At 52.1% G+C, this 25,591-nt stretch overlaps 1 protein-coding gene across 1 annotated transcript; it reads right to left on the bottom strand.

Moving 5' to 3' along the window:
* Positions 1-940: 940 nt before the first annotated feature.
* On the bottom strand, positions 941-25,583 carry LOC134049766 (protocadherin gamma-C5-like). The gene is made up of 5 exons (XM_062502438.1): positions 25,385-25,583; positions 22,656-25,246; positions 20,520-20,578; positions 5,847-5,935; positions 941-1,694 (listed from the first exon to the last, which is right to left on the bottom strand). Exons 1-5 carry the CDS (start codon positions 25,581-25,583, stop codon positions 1,468-1,470), a joined length of 3,165 nt encoding a protein of 1,054 aa, XP_062358422.1. The 3' UTR covers positions 941-1,467.
* Positions 25,584-25,591: the final 8 nt, after the last annotated feature.

The following is a 25,591-nucleotide window of genomic DNA, read 5'->3' on the forward strand; positions in this document are numbered from 1 at the left end:
GGGCACAAAGCCCAAAGCCAGCGGGATCATCACCTCCTCCGGGCTCATGTGACACTCCCCCAGTTATTGCCCCCCATTTTGCAGCGTCACCCCCTGCTCTTGGCTCCCTCGCCCTGATCTGGTCCCCGAACGCCACCAAAACCACCATCACTTACTCAGCCACCAAACCCCCCCCAAAGCCATGCACGGGCAGCTCCGCGCATCCCACCCCAAGAGCCGCCTTGTAGAACCACCCGACCACCCCGAACAACCTTTGGGTCCCCAACTAGAAGCAATAACGAGTTTCCCCCAGCTCTCCTGAGCCATCCCACCCCCTCCCACCCCTTCCCCAGGGCAGCCCCGGCACGATGCTCGGGCTGCTGCCGGCGCGTTCACGCCGCGTGGGCATGCGAGGACTTGTGCGGGTCCGTGGAGCTACTGCGCTAGTGCAGGCGTGAGGTGAGGGACGTGCATGCAGACACCGTGTGCAGACAGCGAAGAGTCGTCCCCGTGTCCCCCTAGGTGAGGGGGACACGGCCAGGCCTGGCCGTGGGGGAGCGAGGCTCTCTTAGCCTTAATTCCATCAGAACATCGACTGTACATATAAATATTTACTGCAAAAGAAGGTTTGAGATGTGTCTGCTCTTCGGAGACCCCTAGAACCGCCGGGGCAGCTGCCGCACACCTCGGCGTGCTCCTTGTGGAATTCCCTGCCTCTCACACAGCAGGAGGGCTTTTTTTCCTTATCTTATTTCAGGCCATTAGTGGTTACACTTTGAAAAAACAACAAACCAAAAAAAAAAAGTTTAGGATGCAGCTTTGCCATATTCCCTTTGACTCATGCAATATAAACACTTTCTTTTTTTTTTCTTTTTTTTTTCTTTTTTTTCCCAGATGACAAGGTAAGCAGGAACTGAAGCACTCCCAACCAACTTCCAAATTCCAAAATCCATCACTATCATTGACTGAGGGTGAATTTTACGAATGGAAAATTTAAGAGCAAAGAACTGGAGCGCGGGCTCTAAGCTAAGAACTTCCTTTTCCTTTCAAAAAAATAGCTGAAGGGCTATAAATTAAAAGATCCACATTAAAATTATTTACACTGGGAAAAGCCGAGCACAAGCCTTGTGCCTTTCCTCGGACTAACTGGGAGCAAACGTGATCCAAAGACATGGCAAAAGACCTTCCGCCCTTGCATATTCTAATACCCGAGGGATTGTAAAAAACATTATTCACAGGGCACTTGTTTGCGTTCGGTTTAGATTCCGGATTGGTTTCCATCACGAGACCTGAGAGCAGCGAGCCCCTGCTCTCAGCTCTGATGATGACGAGATACATTCGCAACATTTCCTACTTTTGCACCACAAAAAAAAAAAAAAAAAAAAAAAAAAAAAAATCACATTCGTCCTCCGGCCTGGGCTGTGGTTTTGGGGGGAGTGCTGGAGCCGGCTGCCCTGTAGCTCTAAGGTCTCCTTTTTCTCTTCTTCACTACTTCTTGTCCTTCTTCCCGGATTTTTTCTTGTTGCCTCCGGCGGGGGCGGCGTTTTTGGCGTCGCGCTTGCCGGCGGCGTTGGTGAGGGTGGCATTGCTGCCCGGGATGTAGACGTTCTGCCGATAGTCGGGGACGTGCTGCAGGGTGAACTGGGGGCCGTAGCGGGCGCTCAGCCCCATCGTGCCATTGCCACCGCCCAGGGTGGAGTTACCGTCAGCAGCTTCTGCGGGGAACGCCGGGGAAAGGTGGAAAGAGAAAGGCAGGATGTTAAAGCCAGCTGGAGACCCCCAAACCCCAGCAGCCCCACAGGGTGGCAAACCCAAAACATCACCCTTGAGCTCCTCACAGGGCCGCGCTGGCACAGAACCACCCCCCTACCCCCGAAACTGCCCTTCACAAACATATCGTGCAGTCACCATTAGTGATGCATTAAAGGAAATCCAATACTTATTTATTTTTCCGCCGCATTTCAAACCCTGCCCGCGGTATTTTTCTGCAGCCAGGTTTATTCAGGGAGCGGGACACGGGAGATGAGAAAGAAAACCCCTCCCCTGCAATACCACAAAATGGCTCTAGGAAGCCGAGCGCGAAGGAAATCAATGATGGTCCAGACCTGGGAGCAGGGGGAGGGGAAGGCAAATTCATTCCTGTCGCTATGCAAAACTCCAGCACGGAGCGAGGAGGGGCACAGGCTCCCCCCGGAATGCTGGGGCTCTGCTGGATGCTGGAGACCAGATGGAGACGGGGGGGATGCGTGGAGGCAGGGCGAGAAGTGAGCACGGGGGGGATGGCAGGGCTCGAGTGATGCTGTTGCCATGAGCTGCTGCACGCTCTGCTCCAGCGCAGCTGCCCGTGCACGGCTCGGGTGGGATCCTTGCCCAGCCCTGCTCAGAAATGATTTGTTGAAACTCAGCCTTTGTAGGAGAGACTGTGGCTCCCGTCTCGGCCTTTGACTGCCCGATGCTCACGGCTGGGCTCTGGGGTGGCTCCAGGCTCTCCTGGAGGATGGGGACACCCAGCGAGGGCACCCAAGGCAGAGCCCAGGGGTGCAGCTGCCTCCTTACACAGGCAGGGAGGTTGTGGGAACAAAGGAAAACAATGAGCAGAGGTGGTGGGCTGGGTCCCCTCGCGTTTCTCCTCACTCCAGACCAGCCCTGTGCACGCCTCTGTGCTGCCTTTGCTTTTCCCTAAGCAGATGGAGGTGGCTAAGCCAGCTAGAAAGCTGGACAAAAAGCTGGACCACATCCCACCATCACCCGCCCTGAAACACGGCTGTGTACACATTCCCTTTGCAGGGGTCGGAAGATGAAGCAACTGCAGTTTTGAAAAGTTGCAGCTGCTCCGTTGGAGCGGGCAGGGAGGAAAAACACAGCGAGGCCAAAACCAGACACCGGGGTGGGGGCCGTGGTGAACAAACACAGCGACCCAACGTAGGGAAATGCCTTTCACTTCCCACTCTGGAAGCATTCACCACAAGAGAATTCTTCCAGAGTCCCCATGAAATGGGTTCCAGACCTAGCAAGGCTTGGAGGATCTTGTGCTGGGGAGATGTGGCTGTAATTAGAGATATTTTTTGCTAATCCTCACTCGCCTGAGCAGCATCTTATTTCATTAGCAATCAACTCAAGACCACACCCGTCGAGGTGTTAGAAATTATTCCTATGGGATGGGGTGACTGGAGATGTGCAGGGACCATCTCACAGATGGACCAAAGCCTCCAGCCAAGGGAAAATTGTTATTTCTGGGCTGTCCCAGCTGGAGTCAGCCCAGTGAGAGGCTGGGTGGACTTGGGCACCTTCTCTTCCCTGGTTATTGCTGCCCTGTGTCACCCTGGGCCATCCCAGGGCTCTGAGCAGTGAAGGGATGGGGGCTGCCAGCATCACCCAAGCCCCCATGAATTAATTTGCACTCTCAGCACAGCTTCCACCAGGGAGAAAAAGGAGAAAAAGGAGAAAAAGGAGAAAAAGGCACTGGTGAAGTTCTCAGCCTGCCAGGCAGTCCCGGGTAAGGGCACCCGGCTGTTTCTAGGTAACACTGACATTAAGGCTGAAAAGAAGAGAGAACAGGAACAATAGAGGGTTATAAATGGGCACCGAAGTGCTCTTGCCAAGCAAAGCACTTGAGCTCTTGTTGCTGGAAAGGTCACGCTCAGCCTCTACCAGCAGCCTGTCATTATCCCAAACGGTCCTGAGGAGGAAAACAAGAATTTGGGCTTTGGCAAAAATAACCAGCGAGTGGCTCCATCCCCCCGTGGGCAGAAGGGAGGCTGGGTGCAGCCCCAGAGCATGTGCGGCCGCAGCTGCTGGAGGGGCTTTTAGGGCACCCAATATAGCGTGTGTGTCCCTGCCTGGGGGGACAAGGACCTCCCCGGGCTGCCTTTCCGTCTGCTCTCCCACCGTCCCACGGCACCTCTCTAAATTCTCGCTGGGAGCCAGAGTATTTTAAGGACAGGATGTCTGCCCTCGTGTCTGGTGTCCTGGAGCTCCTTAGGCCGCCCTAGCAGCTGCCTCTGCCCATTCAGACCGTCCAAAAGGCTGGTTTTTCATATTGCTCTCAGCTGCAAGGCAGCAAGATCCAGAGGAAGGATGGCTGGGAAGGGAGACAGAACCCTAAAGCAAAATCACAGCCCTCGGGGGAAAATCAGGTCCTCAGATACTGTGGCTTGGGTTGGTAATTTAAGCACTGGGAAAGGGATTTAATTCTCAAAGGGCTGGACGGTGTAGGCTTGGCATGGCACGGCCAGCGCTGCCTCCTGCTGAAGCCAAGGAAAACCCCTGGCCCAGGGTAAGGATACATCCAAGGCATCCTCAAACAGAGCTCAGGGGGTGACAGTGAAAGCTAAGGATTATTTAAATGGCCAGGAAATCACACCCAGGGATGGGTAGCACAAAGCTTAACCGGCAATTAGCGCTGCCTCTAATCAAAGCCTGCTCCAATCAACACTATTGGTTCCAAGAGAGAGCAGAAACGGGGGATAGAGAGCGAGGGTGACACGAAAACACTGCGCTGGAGGAAAGAAAACCAAACTTGTGTTGAGTCCCCATCCACACATCCAGCACAGAAAGGGCCTGAAAAGGATGGATAAGGGAAAGCCATTATCTGTAGGAGGGATTTGATTTACATCAACCCCCTGGGCGGACTGGAGCCGTGGGAGAGGTTAGGACCGTGTGAGATTTGGGGATTGGGGCAGATTTGCTGCAATAGGGCCCGGGGCTCCGTAAAGTCGGTGCTTAACCTGGAAGGGACCCGCTTAGCTCTGATCCTGGGGATTGCTGGAGCAGAAAAACAGCTTTATTTACCAGCAAGGAAACCGGATCTGGAGACACTGGGTGATGATAACCACATGCAACCCCAAGGGCTATTTTTTCCGTGGTCGTTTTTCAGAGCAAAGACACATTTTCTCATTGTTTCTTTTTCTTGAGTGTAAACAACTCCCTCGGCCCAGACCTTCGTCCCCCTGCCCAGCCATGGCAGCTGTCTCCTGGTGTCTGAGGAGCAGCAAAGTTCAGCAGCAGCAGCTTTCCAAGAAAGCAACACCAAAGCCATTCCTCCTCCCTCAGATTCCTTCCCTCCCGACAGCTCAAAGGAAACATCCCAAGCATTTTGCACAGGGTTTTATGGCTGTGCTTCTATTTTTAAATCAAGGGGGGAAGACTTGGAGGTATTTATAAACAAAGGCTCTATGAAAATCAGGCTCTTTATCCATCGTGCTGCACAGAGTGAGAATTGTCCTTGTTTTTTGCAAAGCCACGGAGACTGGGTTTGCATGGGAACATCCCTCCCTGCCCAAGACTTCTGCACAGCCACAAACCAACCCAAAATGACCCCAAAGCACCTTCCTGCAAATACAACTGCAAGGAGACAGCAGCAGCCAAGGGGGAACCTTGATGGGCTCAGCAGAGGGGCTCGGGGGGCTCCTCTGCACACAAGGTTTGTTGGGATTATGGAATCAGGCATTTGCTGTTTCCCTGCTCCAGCCTCCAGCCACACACAAGCTTCCAGCCTTCCTTCCTTCTCACCTTCCAGCAAGTTTAATTTACTGTGGCTTCCTGGAACCAAGTGGTTTATAAAACATCATCTCCAGACTGGCTCTTCCATGTAACACAAGCACAGCACAGGTAGATGGTGTTTCAAACTGAGTTTGGGTGGAAGAGGTGTCCCTGCCCACAGGAACCAGTTTTCTCCTCTGCCTGGATCCTTCCTGACCCCTCTCAGTGTTTTTCCACCAGCTTTGGGATCTGTGGGAGCAGAACTTTTGCAGCCAGCCGAGCTAACCCAGATAAATCAGCCCCACAGCATCTTCTCTATCAGCATGACCCCAAGATGGCCCCACAGAGCAGGAGTCAGGGTTTTCCCATGAGGGATGGACACCAACCGTTGGCTGAAGCCAGGATCATGGCTTGGAGCATCTCTGTGTCAAACTGATTGTTGGGCCAGGCTCCAGCTTCCTCTCCATTCTGGGAGCTGTGGGAAAAGAAAACAAACAGCAAGTTACTCCAGTTCAGTCAGGAGGAGTGGGCTGGACTAGTGCACGCTTTCAATCCTACTATTAAACAGCACTCGGGAGCCGAGAGCCTTCCAGAGGTGTCCATCCCTCACCAGGCTCTTGAAGAATAACCACCAAAACACCTGGGGACTCAGTGGTGCTTCCAGCAGCACCTTGCTAACTCCTGCTGCCTTCAGAGGCTACAGCCAAGCATCTCATCTTCTTAAAATCCCACCAGTGTGGAGTCACAGAATGGTTTGGATCAGAAGAGAACTTGAAGATCATCTATTTCCAACCCCCTGTCGTGGGATATAATGCAATCCATTGCTAAAATTACAACGTAATATCATAAAAACTGCAGTCCTAAAGCCCCAGAGGTGCAGATATACCCTTGTATGACCATGTCCTGTGTCCTTCTGCAGGCTGTGAGTGGATGCACCTTTCAACCTCTTTCAGGTTACAACTCCATTCTGCAGCTTCATTCATGTGAGGGAGGGTGAGAAAACCCCATGGCGTGGTGAGATTTGGGATCATCATGCAGCAGCTGCCTGGCACCACAGAATTTGCTTTGAAAAGAGTCCAAGATCAGTACAGGAGAGGCTGGAGCAGCAGGGAGAGGAGAGCAGGGACCATCTGGGCATCTGCCTCAGTTCCCCTTGGCTGCTGGGGGTGCTGAGCACCACAGATCTGCCTGGGAAAACTCGGGGGATGCTGACAGACTTTGGCTGGGGAGGTTTTGTGGCCGAGGCTACAATCAGCTCTCTGTGCACAGGCTAACAAGCCCCGCTTTCACGTCTGCCAGGTGTCAGCTGTGCTCAGCCACCGCTCACTGCTCAGGGCTGCGCTCCCTCCAGAGCCTCCACACTTTCTAAACATCTCAGCAGCTTCCTGGGGTCCCCTCTGCTCTGTCCCCGAGTGACCTCACCGCTCAGATCACTGCTGTCTCCTCTCCCAGTCCCTCTTCTGACCACCCACAGCCCTTTCCATCCATTGGAATGCCAGGATTTACCCCTCGGCTGTGTGCTGGCTCCCTTGGGATGAGGGCTGCCCTACTCTTGCAGCTGGGAGATCTCCTGAGGTGAGACAGGGGAGGATGGGGGGGGGTTGGAAAGCCCTTCCCATGAAGAGACTTTAGCACATTTCCCAGGAAAATGTTGAAACCACCAGGCTACAAGGCACAGAGGTTGCCTCCTCCACCACTGTGGTCCCAGCCCAGGAGTTGCTAGATCCCAACACCCTGCTCAGACCTCAACACCCTGCTCAAACCCCAACACCCTGCTCAGATCCCAACACCCAGCTCAGACCCCAACACCCAGCTCAGACCCCAGCACCCAGCTCAGATCCCAACACTCTGCTCAGACCCCAGCACCCTGCTCAGATCTCAACACCCTGCTCAGATCCCAACACCCAGCTCAGACCCCAACACCCAGCTCAGACCCCAGCACCCAGCTCAGATCCCAACACTCTGCTCAGACCCCAGCACCCTGCTCAGATCTCAACACCCTGCTCAGATCCCAACACCCAGCTCAGACCCCAACACCCTGCTCAGACCTCAACACCCTGCTCAGACCCCAACACCCTGCTCAGACCCCAGCACCCTGCTCAGATCTCAACACCCTGCTCAGACCCCAACACTCTGATCAGACCCCAACACCCTGCTCAGACCCCAACACCCAGCTCAGATCCCAGCACTCTGCTCAGATCCTTAAGCCCTGAGATTTCAACATCCTGTTTGGACACCAGATTCCTGCTCAGCCCCTGAATTCCTGCTCAGCCCCTGAATTCTTGCTCAGCCATGCTCCAGCAGCCGACACCCCCAGCTCTGGGCTGTCCCACAGGCAGCTCCGTGCCTGAGCGCTCCGCATCGTGCACGCTGCAAATGCCAGCACGGGCACGGCCGGTGCCAGCTCAGTGCCCTGTGCTGGGCACCAGATGGGCTCCTCACGCCCTGCTGAGCATCCCCCTGCCCCAGTGCCCCCTCCACCTGCGCCCTCACACACAGAACAGGCTCAATGTGGACATTCTGGAACTGGGATAGACCCACGGGCACGTTCTCGAAGGTTGTACCTGCCACAGTGACCTCGTAGCCGCATCAAAGCTCTGCAAGGAGAGAAGCCTTGAATGCACGTGAGCTGTCACCATCCCTGTGAAATCCTTGTACATGCACAGGGGGCCCAGAGAAGCTGTCCAATGACCCCTGGAAGTGTCCAAGGCCACGTTGGACAGGGCTTGGAGCTACCTGGGACAGTCAAGGTGTCCCTGCTCATTGCAGGGGCTGGAATGAGATGGTCTGTGAGGTCCTTTCCAACCCAAACCATTCTTGAATTCTGAGTGTATGTCCAAACACCCTTTGAAACACAATATCTGACCGTAAGGATGCTGTGCAGACATTCCCAGGTGCTCTGCACAAAATCTGGTCTTAAGCAACTTGCCCAAAGACATGCAAGACCTGAGCCAGGAGCACAAGACCATCCCTCCCCTTCTGTATCCCGTGCCTGATCCACCCCCAGCGGGCACAAGGCGCTGTTCTAACACCAGCTAATCTTTTAGAGGATGCAAAGAACCACGAATAGAGCAGAAGCTGCCCCGGCACGACCCTGCCGGCAGCATCCTGAAATACCTGCTGTCTGCCGCTTCCCAGGGCATCCTGGGCACTATTCACAGCCCTCCTGCGCTCTGTGAGTGGTGGCACTGTTTCAAAAAATCCAGAAGTGAGGCGTGCTCGCTTCCCAAATTGATTCCTCCGTGATGTTTGTGCCGAGACTCCTCGGCCGCGGATCCCGGGCTCGGTGCCAGGACAAGGTGGGGACAGCCCTGGGGCTGCAGTGACCTGTTAATGTCACAGCCGGGGCTGGGAATAGAGCCCCGGGCTAGATCCAATAAAGGACTTAGGAACCTAAACTCCACTGCAAACCACAATTCATTCAGCCACCCGTTAACCCCAGCAGCTCCTGCCCCACCCCCAGCTGGAAGATGAGGTTCCCAGGCTTTTCAGGGCTTTGGGAAAGCTGCTCAGAAACATCCCCGAGCCTCCCAGCCACTGATCCTGGCTCTGGGAGCTGCCCTAACATGATGGTGGTACCCAGAGATGGGGGGAGGGAAAGCACAAGAAAGTGCTAAGTACATTTTGGGTGGGTTTGGTGGTTTTTTTGGGTTTTGTTGTTTTTTTTTTTTTTTTTTTGGGAGGGGGTGGTTGGTTGGTTGGTTGGTTATTGTTGTTTTTTTTGTTTACGTGGTTGGTTTGATTCGGTTTTTTTTTAATTATAATATTCCGGTGGCTTGAACTCTGTTAAGAAATCAGAGGCTCAGGTTCAACTCCCTCTTTGACGTGGCAGTGCCAGCATCACATTTTCCACCTCCCAAAAAACTCATCCCTCCTCTCTCCCACCCCTCCTTCAGGCAACTCCTCCAGGTTTTCCTTTACAGAAATTCCTCCTGCCTCCCGTCACAGGCTCCATGTCCCACACAAATGGGAATGCACAGAAGGAAAGGCTCACGCTGTGGTCAGGAAATTCACCTGCACCAGGACTCCTGACCCCACCAAGCCCCCTCAGCACCCCAACAGTCCTTGGTCTCAGGGCTGCATGAAGGCACAGACAGGAGAGCTGGCACTGCTGGGCACCAGACTTGGCCAGGAATGGGGTGCAAAGGGAGGGATGAAGGGTCTGGGCAGTCCCTGCAGCCTGGGAGGGATCTGAGTGGCACAACCCTCCCAGTGCACAGCCCAAGAAACACGGACCTTGCTCAAGCTGTTTTGTGCTTTTGGTTTAGAGCTGTGTGTCCCAGGGAAGGAGGACTGGGCATCACCAGCTCAGGATGGGCAGCGTTTCAAACCCTTTTCCTTCCTTGTGTTCTTAGTGAGGGATGAACACATGAACTCCTGGCATGAGCCTCACCAGCCCCTCCGCTGCCTGGGGCACACCGAAAGCTCTACATCCCCTAAATTCCCTGTGAGATCACAAAATCTGACTGGAAGAGGGGCATGAATCATGGAATCCTACAATGGTTTGGGTTGGACTCTGCAGTGCCCCTAGGTCCCACACTTCCAAGAGGAAGGAGCTCCCCCACCCTGCCTTGGGCTCCAGTGCTCCGATCATTTTGGTGGCTCTCACATGGCCCCGCTTTTGTTGCAGTGAGGAGCCCAAAATTTGGCACAGCGCTCCAGGTGTGGATCTGTGGGTGCCACGGGAGAATTGAGGGCAACTTCTTGTCCCGCTGGCTACAAGCTGACCAGTAAAACCAGTCAGTCTCTTGTCACAGCAAGGGTGCACTGGTGATTCACGTCCAACCTGACACCACTATGTCCTTTTTTTCGACCTTACTGCACCCAGCGTTCCCGAATTTTGCACAGAGCTGCGTGCCTGCTCCTCACGACGCCACGTAGAAAAGCTATTTTAGAAATGCCTTAGCATTGCAATAATAATAATATAAAAAAACCGTATTGAACTCACTTCTCTAAGCAGGAAATTCAAGTGTCTCATTTACTTGCAGCACAATCATCCAGAATTCAGAGGCACAGGAAAAAAAAAAAACCCGAGGGCTGTAATCTAAAAACATCCAAAAATAACTTCTCGCAGCGGAGAATGCACACAGCTGATGGCCAGACCTGGCTGCCCTCCACGCCCATAGGATGGGGCTGTGAGTCACAGCTGTGAATCACTGACTCAACAGTGAGCAGCCTTCCCTGGCCTGCTGGCCCTGCCCGGGGTGGGCACACCCCAGAACCCCCCCTTGCCACTGCTCCCCACTCGTCCCCATCTCTGGATGCTGCTGCAGGGAGCCTGCCCGGAATGAGAAGGCGAGATCCTGTGGAAATACTCCAAGGACTCGTTGGTTTTAACACAAATGCTGTTGATTCAACTGCGTGTTTTTCAAAAAACCCATCCCCCATAAGATAGATTTTTTTTCTCTCTCTCTCTCTCTGTTCAGTTCTACTCCACACTTCAAAGCTCAGAAAAGAGCTGGCTTTCATTTTCAGGAATGCTTTCAGCGTAGCTAGAACTGGAGAGAAGGAATCAAAGCCACATTTGAGACAAAGCCAGGGGTGCAGCATCTTCAGGGGTTCAGGGCGTGGTGGACACGGAGCACAGGCCAGGTGCTGCGTCAGGAGAGACAGGTACAGCTTCTGCACCACCTGGAGCTGCCTTCAACAAACCTGGCTACATGGAAATCATGGAATAACCAGAGAAACGGCTCTTCTGGCAGTCCTGCCACAGCCCCAGTGCATCCATCTGCATCCCAGCACCGCTCCATCACCAGAGCTGCCACAAGCACCCACACCAGGGGGGCACTTGGGCGCTTTGCTCATCAGATAATTTGCAGCACCCTCAGCCATCAAGTCCCTGTTTATCTTCCACTCGCTCCCAGCACAAAATTATTCCACTTCGAGCACAGAATTATTCATTTCCTTGCGGGGTTGCCATGGAGCTCGTCACTATGGCAGCCAAAGGCCTCGCAAACATTTATTTGCACAATCGCCCGATGGATTCTTGAAAAATTGTTTTCCTTGCTCTGCAGCTGGAAACACGAGTCACAGCAGCGCCACAACAAACCGGGAAAGTTTATTCGTGCCAGAGCAGTGCTGTCAGAGCCCCAGGGGATGGAGAGGGCAGCTCAGTGCCCGGAGGACGAGACCTCAGCACTGCGAGGCGCCTGGCAGGGCTGTGGGAAGTGCTTGGGCTGCGGATTTTCACGGGACACTCTCAGCATCCTCTCTCCTCTCTTATTTGGGGCTTTCTGGCTCCTATGGCAATGCCCTCTCCTAACCCGTGATCCCGGCCGCTCCCAGGCTTCCCCGCTCGAGGCAAGGGGATGTGACTGGGATTTACTTCTCCTCCTTTCACCCCCATTTACGCGACGTTGTTCTCAGTTTCCCGGAGCCGGGGGTATCTTCAAGCCCATTCCTCCAGCCCCATTCCCGAGCGGTCTCTGCTCCCCTGCCTAACCCCCCTCCCCCCGCACTTCTCCTTCCTCCCCATCCCCTCCCGCTGCCTCCCACACGCGGCTCCAGCCGGAGGCGGCAGCAGCAGTAAAATCTCAGCCCGAACATTCCCAAGCTGGCAAAGTGACAAGTGGGAGGGAGCAGATCCATCCCTGCCGGTGCTGAGCTCGAGGCGTGTGGGGACACAGCCCCGTGCCTTGGGGACACAACCCAGGGCGAGCATCCCTCTGTCCTACTTCCCACGCCAGCCCACCACCCTCCCCCAGCCTCCGAAAAAAAAAAAAAAAAAAAAAAAGACGGGATCAGCTCCAGAATTGCCAAAATTTCCCGTCCTCCCATCCCTATCAGAGGATTCTGCCGACCCTTCCCCCACGTTCCCTCGGCTCTGTACATTCCCGTCCACTTCTGTAATGCAATTACAAGGCCTGGAGGGAGCCTGGATGAAGCCCAGCTTTAAGATCATGACTTTGCAAAGATGCAATTGAAAATGTTAGCGAGGAATCGTGAGCGAGGGGGAAGATTTCCAGCCTCCAAAGCACTGCAGAGCCTTTACTTCCAGCCTGTGGAGCTGCTGGATTGCTGCTGTGCTGGATGAAGGCAGAACAAAACCCTGCAATGTTTCTAAAAGTGGGGCCTGGGCAGTGTCCCCTCTCCCTGGAACTCTTCTAACACTCCTGAAGGAGACAGAGCCCAGACCAGTAATTATTTCCCCCAGGCCATCCTGCCACCACCTGCATCCCAGACATGCCAGGAAGGATATTTTGAGAAATTCTTTGGAAAGGTTGTTGTGCCTATTTTTCAGATCCATCTCTGCAGCCGGCCATGGCACATGCTCAGCTGTGCAGGAAGCAGATGGAGAGAGAAAAATTCAACTAATACACGTAGCACCTGTTAAATTACCTAAAATAGCTTTCCTATACATAAAACTGGGGATGAAACCCCTGATATTCTTGGGGCTCTCCACAATGAGAAACACATCCCATCACTTGGATATTTCCTTTTCTCTACAAAAGTCTTTACAGCTTTTGTCCCACTTGGCAGGATCTGGAGGGTTCAGACTTCAAGGGCCATGACAAATGAAGATAAAGGGATTATTGGCCCAGAACGGTCCATAATGGAAGGAAATAGTTTTAAAGGGTTGCATGAGGTAGAAAGAAGCCCAAATACTGAATCTGTTGAGATTTAGGCTGTTAATAGACAAAAGAGTGGACCCTGCAAGGAGTGCTCACAGGTGGCAGAGAGGACCAGCTCTGTGTTCTCCTGACTGTGGAAAGGGAGGTGGGATGGGACAGGACACACCTCTAAAAAAACCTTCAGCTTCCAATGCCATGATCAGATCAGGTCTGTAGGAAGAGGGAGAGGAGTTATCCAGGGGCAAGTCCTGTTCCCAGCATCAAAACAGCTCCTGCCTGCCCCAGCAACGCAAATCCACTCCAGAATTGCACCACAAGGCTGCAGCCCATGCTCAGAGCAAAGCCAGGCTCTGAGCAGCCTCACAGTCCTTTATGAACAGTCTTTTGTCTGTAGGGTTGACAGGAGACCCCAGTAATTAAATCACAGAATTGCTAGGTTGGAAAAGTCCCCTGAGATCATCGAGCCCAACCATTAACCCAGCACTGACAACTGCAGCACGAACCCAAGCCCCAGGTGCCACATCTGCACAGCTTTTAAATCCTTCCAGGGACAGAGACTCCACCACTGCCCTGGTAGTCTGTTCCAACACCTGAGTACTCTGTCAGAGAAGAAATTGTCCCGAATATTCAATCTCAACCTCCCCTGGTGCAGCTCAAGCCCATTCCCTCTGCTCCTGTCCCTGTTCCCTGGAGCAGATCCCAAATCCCCCCCGGCTGTCCCCTCCTGTCAGGGAGTTGTGCAGAGCCACAAGGTCCCCCCTGAGCCTCCTTTTCTCCAGGCTCAGCCCCTTTCCAGCTCGCTCAGCCTCTCCTGGGGCTCCACTCCCTTTCCCAGCTCCATTCCCTTCCCTGGACACACTCCAGCCCCTAAGTTGTCTTCAACCTTTTCTGTTTCACAACCCCCCAGGTCAAACCTGCCAGATAAAACAGCCTGGCCCTTCCTGGGCTTCTGTGGTTCCCTGCAAGGTGTTTGCTGAGCCAAAGCCACACAAACAGACTGGGGACTGGTGTGGCCTTCATCACTGGACGCAAACAACTCCCAGACACTCCCCAAAAAGGCAGCTTCTCTCCCAGGCTCCCCAGGACGTGGCAGCACTTGGTGATTTGAGTTGCTCAGCCCCAAGAATTCGGCACGGGGAAAACCCCTTTGGAGCAGAGCTCCTCCACCGGCACAGCTCCTCCTGCATCCAGAGATTCACAGCCCACATTAAAGCCCAGCAGTTCTCACCCTTAGGAGAACCCTGTCACTTAGATTATGGCTGTCCCTTCAAAGCCATGCCCTCCAATAGATCTCCAGAGGCTGCTGTGGTTTTTCAGGCTGCAGGGCTCCACTCACACCTTCCCCAGGCCTTGGGGAGGCAGCTGAGACCAGCTCCACCTTCCACGTGCTGCAGGAGCTGTGGAGGAATCGCTGCCACTCAAAACTGACCGGGCAAACAAATACAACCCAGGCAGAAAGAAGCAGGAATTTTAGCCCAGACACTGGTACAGCTTTATAATTCACCTGCAAAACGTGTGGAAGCACAGCTGGCAAAGGAAATACTACTGCTGGCTTCACCCTGGGGTGCATTTGGGATGGCAATGTGAGTGAGAATTGTAATTACTTCCCAAACTTCCCACAGTGGCACTTGGCTGTGCTGCTCCTCTTGCTCCTGTCAGTGAGAAGCTGCAGCCTGTCCATGGCATGTGCCCATTTCCACATTTTCCATGAATGAGCAGAAAATCCATCATTATTTATCTGCACAGCCTCACTGGTGCCCTGTGCACATGCTTGGTAGCACCTGCTCCTGGATCCACTACAACACGACACAAACTCACAGCGTAAATTCCTCAGCCTTTACAACACCCACAGACACGCCTGTGGCTCCTGGGTCTGCAATTATTTATTTTTAGGAAGGATGTGGGCAAAGCCTGCAGCTGTGGCCAGCTGTCCTTCTGCTGGGTATCCACCCCCATGCTCTGTATGCCCAGGAATGTCCGTGTTTCCTTCTCTGGCCCCATTTGCTCTAGGATGTCCCCCCTAGACACAGAGGTGGGGTCAGTGTCCTGGCACACTGTCATGTATTAATTTCCATCTTATTTTTCCCTGTTCTGTCAGAGTTGGGATTAAAGCACAAGAGATGGAGTTTCATGTTGGGACTCGGTTGTTTATTAATTTTTATCTACAGTACAACAAGCACCTCAGCACTTGGAGCTAACAAGTTAAAAAGGAGGAAATGGTGATGCATTTTGCTTGTTACAAGGTCTTTTAAGGCCTAATTGTCCAACTAAAAGCTAACACCTGAATTATTTATACTTTTGACCCAATGACCAAGCACCCATGACCCACAGGGTGGCATTTTCTATCCAATTAAAAAATACAACCTAAACCGGAGAAGAAGGAGAAGAAGGAGAAGAAGAAGAAGCAGAAGAAGAAGAAGAAAGAGACAATGCCCTAAAACCTTCAAAACCTCCATCTTGTCCCATACCTATTACTATATTCTAAAACCCCAAATTCAAACCCTTCACCATGTGATATCACACACCTCTATTCAAACTACACACCAGTGATTCCAGTTCTATCATTCAGTTTTGGAAGCCTTCTCCAAGGTCTCAAGTCAAAAGCAGTGTTCCCTTGGGGGTCTGTGCCTGACTGCACAAAAGTTCAAAACTCCCAGGATTCAGGGTTCCAATAATCAGGCACACCAAAAACACACCACAAGCTTCTCCTTGGCAATACCTGCATGCTTTGAGCCACAAGAACACCCCTGAGAGCTTAAAGAACTATTCTGTATTCTTCTCCCCAGCCCCCAGCACACACATGCAGCCTGTTGATAAGTCCTGCAAGCCCAGCTCTTGAAGCTCTTGCATGAAAACAAAGTAAAGAGCTAAAAAAAAAAATTAAATCCTTTTTTTTCCTTCCTGACTGTCTCTTGCTGTAGCATCTCCAGTGCCAGCCCCAAGCCCCTCATGCTGTGGGTGGGGGGATGATATTTTGGGCCAGACAGGACAGCTGTGATGCTGTTGGATAAACAAGGGAAGCAAAGTGAACATCACCATTGGCTGTGCTCAGCCCGGGGAGGGGAAAACCTGGCCAGCAACAGCTTCGGGAAGCATTAACAAAGGGGGATTTAGGATTGGAGAAAACAAATGGAAGGGGGGTGTGAAATGGCAATCCGGCAACTTCTCCACGCGCTTTGCTCCTCCCTCCCCTGGAGTTGCCATGGATTCTCACACTGCTTCCCTGAGTCCCCTGCCGCTGTCTCTGGGGTGTCTCCTGCCTGGCATCTCCTCCCAGCCCGTCCACAAAGCCCAAAATTGTCCTCGCTCCTGCCACGAGGTGCCTCCCAGACCTGCCTCACCCCCTCATGCCCACCTGTGAGCAGCTCAGAGCCCTCCCCATCCTCCAGGAAGGAAATCCTGACTCCAGCCCGGTGTTTTCCGGAACAAATCATCACACGGACACCAAAACAAAGAGCAGCCAGGGTCAGGCAGCACCATGAACACGCAGGGCACAACATTGAAAACAAACCAGAACAACAAGATGGGTCCTTTGCACCGGTTCCAGTCCCTGCACTCTCCTCCCCTACACCACCAGCCTCCTCCCACAGGGAAACCCCACACCGATGATCCCACAGGGATATCCTGCGATGCTGCTGGACCATTCATTTACTCCACTTTGGCCAATTCATCACTGTAATCTCCACTACAGCCACTGATCTGATTTATCTGGGAATGGCATCTGCTGCTCGGAATCAGTCTGGATTCATTTACATTTGCCTAGCGACAGCACGGGTGTGGAGGGTTTTTTGTTTTCTTTTCTTTTTGTTTTTTTTTAAAGAAAAACAAAACACAAACATCATTCAATTAATCATCCTATCCTCATATTTCTTCCAAACAAGATAATTCTGCTTTGCTCAGGTCTGCCTCGCTACCACATTTTCAGAGCATATTGTCTGAGCTCCTTTCTCCTGAGCATGTGCACCAGAGCTCTCCCGTGTTTCAGAACAAAGAGCAGATTCCCTTTGTTGTCCTGGAGCAGCAGCGATGCACAAGATCAAGAGCTGGTCCCTGCCTGACTGAGCTTCCCCTGTTCTGCCTGGTTCCAGGTGCCCAGAGCCATGTGGGATTTGTTGTGATGGGCTGGGCTATGCAGAGAAAAGACAGGATTGTTTCTTCCCCAGCTCCCATGGAGACAGCAAGGGAGAAATCCCAACAGGGTTTTGAGCTTGTTTCTGTCTTAGGGTCAGCGCCAGGCTCCCCCCACGCTCCATCCAAACCCCTGCCCCAAGCTGGTGTGTCTTTATTGTTCTTTAATTTGGGTCAAACAGAGTTAAGAGCGCGTCCCTTGTTTTGATTTTCAGCTAAAAGGCAGGCTGTGCTCCCCTGGCACCGAGCAGAGCCCTGCAGTTCAGAGAGCTCGTGGTGCTACAGAGCCTCACCTGTCAGCAGGAGACACATTTGTACAGGTTTAACAGCAGGGAGAGAACAGCGAGCCGGGCTCAGGCAGCTGCACTTGCCCCCTCTTTAATGCCTGTACTACCAAGCAGTGCCTGGGGAATTCACACACCAGGCATCAAAATGCTGGGAAGAGCACGGGAGCAGCACAATGGGGAGTGGGCTGCTTTCCAGGAGCTGCCTGTTTGATCACCAAGGAGATGTCAGGGCTGGGCACTGAACACAGGAGAGCACTTTCTATTTCATAACTTTAATAGCTTGCATAATAAACATCCCCCTTCATTTAACTTAAAACAGGATGAAAGAAACGGGGAAAAACTCTACACGAACTGTTTTGTTGCAAATGTGGACACAGGCAAGTGGGGGAAACCAGCAGGAATGAAAATCCACTGAGTTTTTCCAGTTATTTCAGCAGCAGCCTGTGCTTGGGCAAAGTCTTTCTCCAAAGTCAGGGTTCAGCCCATGGTATGGAAACCTCTGTCACAACATGGACTCAGAGCAACCTGGACCAGGAGAAGGTGTCCCGGCTCATCCCTGGATAAGCTTCCAACCCAAACAATTCTGTGATGGAAGACAAGCTGCTCCAGGGACCATCCTGGGCACTTAGGTCACAGATCCTCAGCAGTGACATCATAGAAATATCGTGTCACACTCGTTCAGCACCCCATAAACAGGCAGAGGCTGCCTTTGCTCTTGCCCTTGCTCTTCCCACACCACAAGCTGCTGCTGTCTCAGGCCCTGGGAAGGGGATGGAGCTTGTGAAGAGATCCGGGAAGGGGCTGGGAGCTGGGCTGAGTGCCACTGTCCCATGACCTGAGAAAAGTCCCTGTCACTGAGCTGAGGGGGTCTGGACTGTGTCAGCTCTGTGGCCTGCAGAGCTCCAGCATGATGCTGGAAGAGGGAGCAGCAGAGCCTGCTCTGACGGGGCTCATTTGCTGCCTCCTCACAGAAAAACAATTACAGCAGCTGTGGAGCACTTCTGCATTAACAGGGCTTTGTTAATTGTCATTTGAACTAGAGCGGAAATGCTTAGAAAGATTTTCCTTGATTAAAATGTTGCCAGTGATGGGGAACTCAACAGACCTCTGAGGAAACTATTCCAGCTATAGCTTTGTTTTAAAGTCCAAGGCCAGTTTCTACTATGAGCACTTTATCTAATTACATCAAACCCTCACTCCATTTTAGTTTTATCAGCTGGCATAGGAAAGTTTAATCACTTCAGCAAGTTGGCTACAGCCAATCTCTTAATTTTCTGATAAGATAAATTATTGACCCAGACCCAGAGAGTCAGGCACAGGCAGCTGCTGCAGATGTTGAATTGCAAGCTCTGACACCAAAACCTAGCACCCAGTACTCCCATGTTACTATTTTAACCTCCATAGGAGCTGCCCAAATGACCACCAGGAATGACAAAGCACAGAAATACAGTGCCTGAGCCAGCCAGATGAGAAAGCACATCACTCAAATTTACTCCTGATTATCCAGAGAGTATAAGCCTCAGGTTTGCCCCAAAAAAATACAGTCTTTTCACATATAAATTACCCTGGAGCCAGCTCCCTCATACAGAGTAACCTCTGGTTGGGGTATCCCCAGAGAAAGATGGAATGCAGTTAAAGTTCTCTCTTTCAAGGGAGTTCACCCTCTGAAGGGATCTCTGTCACCAGAAAAGACGGGAGAGGCAAAGAACAACATTCTGTTGCCAGTGGTCTCTTACTGTGGACCAAGACAAAGAAACCTTGGTGGACCAGGGCAAGAGAGCACCAAGAGCAGGGCACTCACTTGGGAGCTCTCTGCTCTGCTTCTGGGGCTTCTTTTCTGACCTCACAGAGAGGTGTGGGATCTCCCTCTCTGGGGATATTCCAGGACTGCCTGGATGTAAATGGGTAAACTGCACCAACTTATTAATGGATTGTTTTTTGGGTTTTTTTTTTTTTTTTGTTTTTTTTTTTTTTTTTTTTTTTTTTTACTCAGAGTCAGGATTAAAAATATGAAGGAGAATAATTCCTCATGTTCTGACTTGGCTGTTTATTAAACCTTATTTAAACTACAGAGAGTTTTGCAACACTTCTAGCTATCAGCTAAAAGCGAGCAAAATGGAGATGAATTTAGCTACTTACAAGGTTTTTTGAAGCTAAACAGTCCAATGGAGAACTAACACCTATATTATTTATACTTTTGACCCAATAACCAAACTCCTGTGACCCACAGTGTAGCACTGACTGTCCAACCAAAAACTACTACCTGAAAGCATGAAGAAGGAAGAAGACAGAAAGAGACAACACCAAAGAACTTTCATCTTGTTCCTTACCTATTACTACATTCTAAAGGCCCCAAATTCCAAACCCTTCACTATGTGAAATCACACACTTAAAACTACACACCAGTGATTCTAAGTCCATCACTCAAATTTGGAAGCTTCTCCAAGGCCTCAAGTCCAAAGCAGGGTTCTCCTGGGGATCAGTGTCAGAAAGCACAGAAAGCTCAAAACTCCCAGGGTTCCAACACCTGGACACAATCCTGTGCTGTGTGCTCTGGATGACCCAGCTGAGCAGGAAGGTGGGAGCAGGTGAAGCTCTGAGGTTCCCTGACCCATCCCGTGGTTCTGTGAACACGTCTCAGCAGCACAGAGCTCAGGGTGCCATGATTGGTAAAAAGGGAGAGATTTCCAGTGGCCTCCATGAAGGGAGACAAATTAAGATTTTTGACTCGGGAAGGAATTGACATGCTCAGAATCTGCTTTAGCAAAGAGGTGTTTCTGTATGAAACCCAGTGTCCAGTGTTTCAACCATCCCCTGACTTCCCCTGGAGTTCCTTCCAGGTCCTGAGGTGCAGACACCAAACCCAGACACACCACTGCCAACAGCAGCTGTCACACCCCCACCAAACACAGCTGACACAGGAACAGCCCTATTTCTGACTCCACTTCTGACTCCATCAATGACAGGGACACCAGCTCTCAGAGCTGCCACTCTTGGACTTTCCAGCACTGAAAGTGGCACACCAAGAAAAGAAACCTTCATCTCACAGATAAATGAAGGAAGAGCCACTTACCCACTTGTTCCAGGTCTCTGGGTCTGAGAGAAGCGCCAGTCTGTGTTAGGCTGAGCTTGCTGCAAAGAAAAAGAAGAGTTTTAATACCTCCATTCTTGCATTTGAAAATGATCCTGGATTATTTCAGTCTGGAATATCAGCATATTCTGTCCAAGTGAAGCAAATCAATTAGAACAAAGAGAAAGCTCCCCCCCTACCCCCTTTCTTGAGTATTTCTGAAGCAGCATGAATACCAAAAAGCATGACAAAAACTGTTCAGAGAATAATCTTCCAAAGCAGCTCAGGAAACCAGGCTGTGAAAGAAATGAAGCATGAAATAAACTGATAAGGGCATGAATTCAGCAGGAGCAGTGGTACCACAGTAATGAGCTTGGAGGAGGAAGGGAGGGTGTGAGGGGGTGGCAGAGTTAATTGATACTGAGAAAGATGTTTTTAAATACTCTAAGGTAAAATGGTAACAAACCTTCCTAATCTCTCCTTCTTCTGTCCTTAAAAAGGCCTGCCTGAGCTTGTGCTCTCATGCTTTGTAGTTGAATGACTTTTCCTTGCTCCTAGTGGCCTTGGAGCACTACAATATTTTTTTTTCTGTCCATGGAGGAAAGAATAAACTTCCGACAGCAAGAGGAAAAAGCATTATTTGTTTAGGAGACACAATAACCTTCAGACACAGCAGCACAATTTGTAACCTCATTAATAAGCCCCCGTATCGCTGTCTGCCCGTGTTGTTTTACAACCAGACAATGAACATTTTGTAAATAAGGAAGGACATGGAGCAAGCTTGTATATTCCTGTTTGAATCACGCCTTTGTGGAAAGCACTAAATAACACAACTATTTCTGTCGGGAAAACACACACACTTCCGAAAATCGAGATCATCTTAATTAACTCCAGAGTGATTACATACTACCTGGAAAGGACAACACTTCCCCCAGCTATTTTCGGAAGGAGCAGCTGATAGTGGAACATCAGTTTTATAGGATTATTCTGCTTGTACATGCAATTACTAAGGAAAAGTGAAAACGAGTAGAGCTGACCTAGATTTTTATTTAGTAGATGTGTTCTCACTAATTTCACTGCAGCTTTGATGATGCTCATGAAAGAAGATATTAGAATAAATTACTCCCCTAAAATAGATGCCCCACTGGTCCCCATGCTGCATGCAAATGAAGCTGTTTCAAGACTTGCCCTCCAGATTTCAGATACACATTTTTGCACACGCTGACACACAATAGTGCACTAGATAAGCCCTTCCCAATATTTTGAATAGCCCTTCCATTTTTTGAATTCCTGTTGTAATTACCATTTTCAAATTTAGGACAAGGCATTTGTGACACAAAATTGCTTTACTTTTTATATCTCAAAGTTATAAAAGCTCCAGCTAAACACAGTCACCTACATCTATATTTAGACATCTGAGTACAAACAGCTCAAGTTTTCAAAGCTTGCTGCTCCTCAGCCTCTCCAAGCCCAAGGGCACATAAGGTCACCAGGATCTCTGTGAATAATGTCACTCTTGACTTTTCAGTATTTTAGTGCTGAATTCCCAATTCAGCTCCTTGCTCAACATAATCAAGCTGGAAAATGATCCCTTGCTGAGGCACAGTCAGTAATTAATAACACTTGGGGTTTGAGAAATGAGACATTTCTACAATGCACCTCTAAAACTGAGCGAAAGAGACGCAGGCAGACTTTCCTTTCAGATAACCTCCCCCACACCACACTTCATGTGCTGTGTAGGAAAAAGGAGTTAAACAAAACCAAGAAGTTAAACCTCCAAAAAAAACCCGTTCCTGACCACGCTAAGAATCACTTTAAATAGAAGAAAGTACGAGCGGGGCCAAGGGGAAACTCTGCACTGCTATAAACACAAAGTCCTTGATTCCATAACTCTGCCCAGCCCCTTCCCCCACCTCCACCTAGCCGAGCCAAAACTTTCACCTGCCACCTCCCAGGAGATGACGGTGACAAGTGTTCCCTGAGGCCACCGTCTTAGGAGGAAGGACAGACGGAGAACAGCCAGCTGGCCTGGATATGACAAACTGTTGCACTCAGCAGAGAGGACAGTGAGAAACAGCCATCTCTTACCCCATCGCAGGGACTCGCTAAGGTGCTGGTCACCTGCTCATAGGCCGCCACGGTCTCTGCAGTGCTGGAATGGCTGAAGGGCTTTACAAAGAGGAAATCGCTCTGCTCAGACATGGGCGAGAAACAAGAGGTGTAATTCTGTGCCTGGGAGGTCAAGCCTGCTCCTCCCACGTCCAGGTACTTGATGAAGCCATCTGGCTTCATCTGCCCTCGGAAATGGGAGGCGTGCTTGCGGCCAGTCCCTCGGCAGCAACCCGCCAAGGTCCAGCTGGCACTGCCAGCTTTGAGGCACCGGGCAGCCACCAGTCCAAACATCACGCAGGACACGAGGGAGATGGACACCAAGGAGATGATGAGGTAAAGCGTTAGGTTGGAATCCTCGGGAGAAGACTGGGGGAGGTCCAAGGACTTGGAGAAGTCCTGCACGCTGTTTTCCTCCGGAGAAATGACAATTACCACAGAGGCAGAGAGGGACGGCGTGCCATTGTCCCTCACTTCCACCACCAGCCTGTGGGAATCTTGGGACTCCCTGAGAGCCTGTGCAAGCCTTATCTCTCCGGAGCGGCGTTCCACTTGGAAAGGCAAAGCCTCAGCAGATTCCTGCAGCTGGTAGGACAGCCAGGCATTATGGCCACTGTCAGCATCAACTGCTACAATTTTAGTTACCAGATAGCCAGGCTCTGCCAAGGCCGGGATGGCTTGGTGGAAGGCAGAGCCCTTGGGGACAGACGGGTAGACAATGTTGGGAGCATTGTCATTCTCATCCAGGACAAACACATGGACCACAGCAGTGCTACTCAGAGCAGGAGACCCAGCATCCTTCACCTCCACAGGCACCTGGAACACCTTGTCCTGTTCGTAATCCAGAGCTCGCACGGTGTAGATGGTGCCGTTGTCCTGGTCTATTCGGAAGTAGGTGGAGATAGGTACATCCTGCATCCCATTGTCCAGGATGGAGTAAGACAGCTTGGCATTGCTACCCTCATCAGGGTCTGATGCTGACACTGAAAAGACAGAAGTTCCAGGGAGGGAGTTCTCCTGAACATGAGCTGTATCAAAAGGGCTGGAGAAATTTGGCGCGTTATCATTCACGTCAGCGATGCGGAGATAAAAGGTTTTTTGTGTGGCCCTCTGGGGGGACCCTGAATCCACAGCCCTCACTGTGATGTTGTATCCACTGGCTTTCTCCCGATCAAGGGGACCACTGGTGACCAGTGAGAAATGCTCTTTAAAAGACGACACCAGTTTAAATGGGAGCTCTTTTGCTATCTGCAGATGGACCTGCCCGTTGTCACCGGAATCACTGTCCTTCACCCCGATGAGGGTGATCACCGTGCCTGGGGCTGCATCCTCCTGCACTGGGCTGGAGACAGAGGTCAGCAGGATCTCTGGGCTGTTATCGTTGATATCAATTAATTCCACTCGCAGGTGACAGTGGCCTTCCATGGCTGGGGACCCCTTGTCCCTGGCTCGAACTGCAATCTCGTAAGCACTGGATTCCTCATAATCCAGTGGGGCTTTGGTTCTGATCTCCCCTGTACGGGCATCTAAGGAGAACAGTTTAGTGAATTTACCAGGTGCATTATTGCTGGTTTTGAAAGAATATTCCACATCCCCGTTGGGACCTTCGTCCAGGTCGGTGACATTCAGCTTGGTGACCAGAGTGCCCACTGGCACGTTCTCCTCCAGGAGTACCTTGGATATGGGTGGGTCACAGACAGGAGGGTTGTCATTGGCATCCAAGACATGGATGGTAACCCTGGCAGTGCCAGATTTCACAGGATTCCCTCCATCCAGGGCTGTCAGTGTTAGATGATGAACAGGCACTTTCTCTCTATCCAGGGCTTTTTCAAGTACGATCTCGGGCATTTTAACACCATCTCCTCTCACGTTGATGCTCAGGGCAAAATGCTTGCTGGGGCTGAGCTCGTAGGTGGAGATGGAGTTGGAGCCCATATCCGGGTCTTCTGCTACCTCCAAGGGCAGCCGGGTCCCAGGGTTGGCAACCTCAGTGATCTCCAACACCACCTCTGGCTTGGGGAACTGGGGTGCGTTGTCGTTCACGTCGAGGACGTCCACCTCAACCCGGTGGAGCTGGAGGGGATTCTCCATGACGAGTTGGAGGTGCAGAGAGCACGCGGGGCTCTGCCCACACAGTGCCTCCCGGTCCAGCCTACTGTCCAGGAGCAGCACACCTGCCGCCAGGTCCACCTGGAAGTGCCGCTGCCCACCCTCGCTCACCAGGCGCAGGTTGCGGGCGGCCAGGCTCCGCACCTCCACCCCTAAGTCCTTAGCCAGGTCGCCCACAGAAAAGCCCGGCTCGCGATCCTCGGGCACGGAGTAGCGGAGCTGGGCGCAGCTGGGAGCCGGCAAGCAGGAGAGGGCTGCGAGCAGCAGCGGGAGCTGCCATGGCAAACTCTGTCCCGCGAGCATCCCGCGCCCGGTGTGCGAACGGAGCAGCGCGGAGAGGAGCGGCGGCGGCTCCGCGCAGCCTCCCCCTCCTCCCCGCCCCCGCAGCCGGAACCCCTGCTCCCCGGGGGGGTCCGAGCGGCTTTTGCAGGGAGGAAGCCGCCGCCGGAGCCGGACAGGGAGGGATAGAGGAGGCGGGGGAGGGGGCGAGCGCAGCCCGGCCGGCTGAACCGCTTCTCGACACGCAAAGACACACAAAGTCTGAGAGCGGAGGGGATGGACCGAGTGACAGTTTTACGTCTCTCCACAGCCCCCTCCTCCTCCTCCTCCTCCTTTTTCTCTCTCTCTCCTCCTCCCCTTCTCCATCTCACCGCCTTCCCCAAAATACGCACGGCGTAGCCCCCCTCCCCCTTCCCCCGCTGCCGCCACTCCTCCCCCGCAGCGCCGGGAGGGCGCCGGGGACTCCCGGCAGCGGGAACCCCGCTCCGCCCGCCCGGCTGCGGGCACCGGGCACTGGCGGACACCCCCCTCCCCAAAACCGGTCGGTTCGGTGCCGAGCCCGGCGGGCATCGGCGCTG

Source organism: Cinclus cinclus, chromosome 14 (genome assembly GCF_963662255.1).
Source record: "Cinclus cinclus chromosome 14, bCinCin1.1, whole genome shotgun sequence".
NCBI lineage: Eukaryota > Metazoa > Chordata > Aves > Passeriformes > Cinclidae > Cinclus > Cinclus cinclus.

Bases quoted from the DNA above. Each gene is read 5' to 3' on its own strand.
- LOC134049766 (XM_062502438.1), bottom strand. From the start codon at position 25,583: ATGCCCGCCGGGCTCGGCACCGAACCGACCGGTTTTGGGGAGGGGGGT. The intron at 25,247-25,384 runs GTGAGATGGAGA...CGTGTCGAGAAG, and splicing joins TGCGTATTTTGGGGAAGGCG to CGGTTCAGCCGGCCGGGCTG. The intron at 5,936-20,519 runs GTAAGTGGCTCT...CTTTTCCCACAG, and splicing joins CAGAGACCTGGAACAAGTGG to CTCCCAGAATGGAGAGGAAG.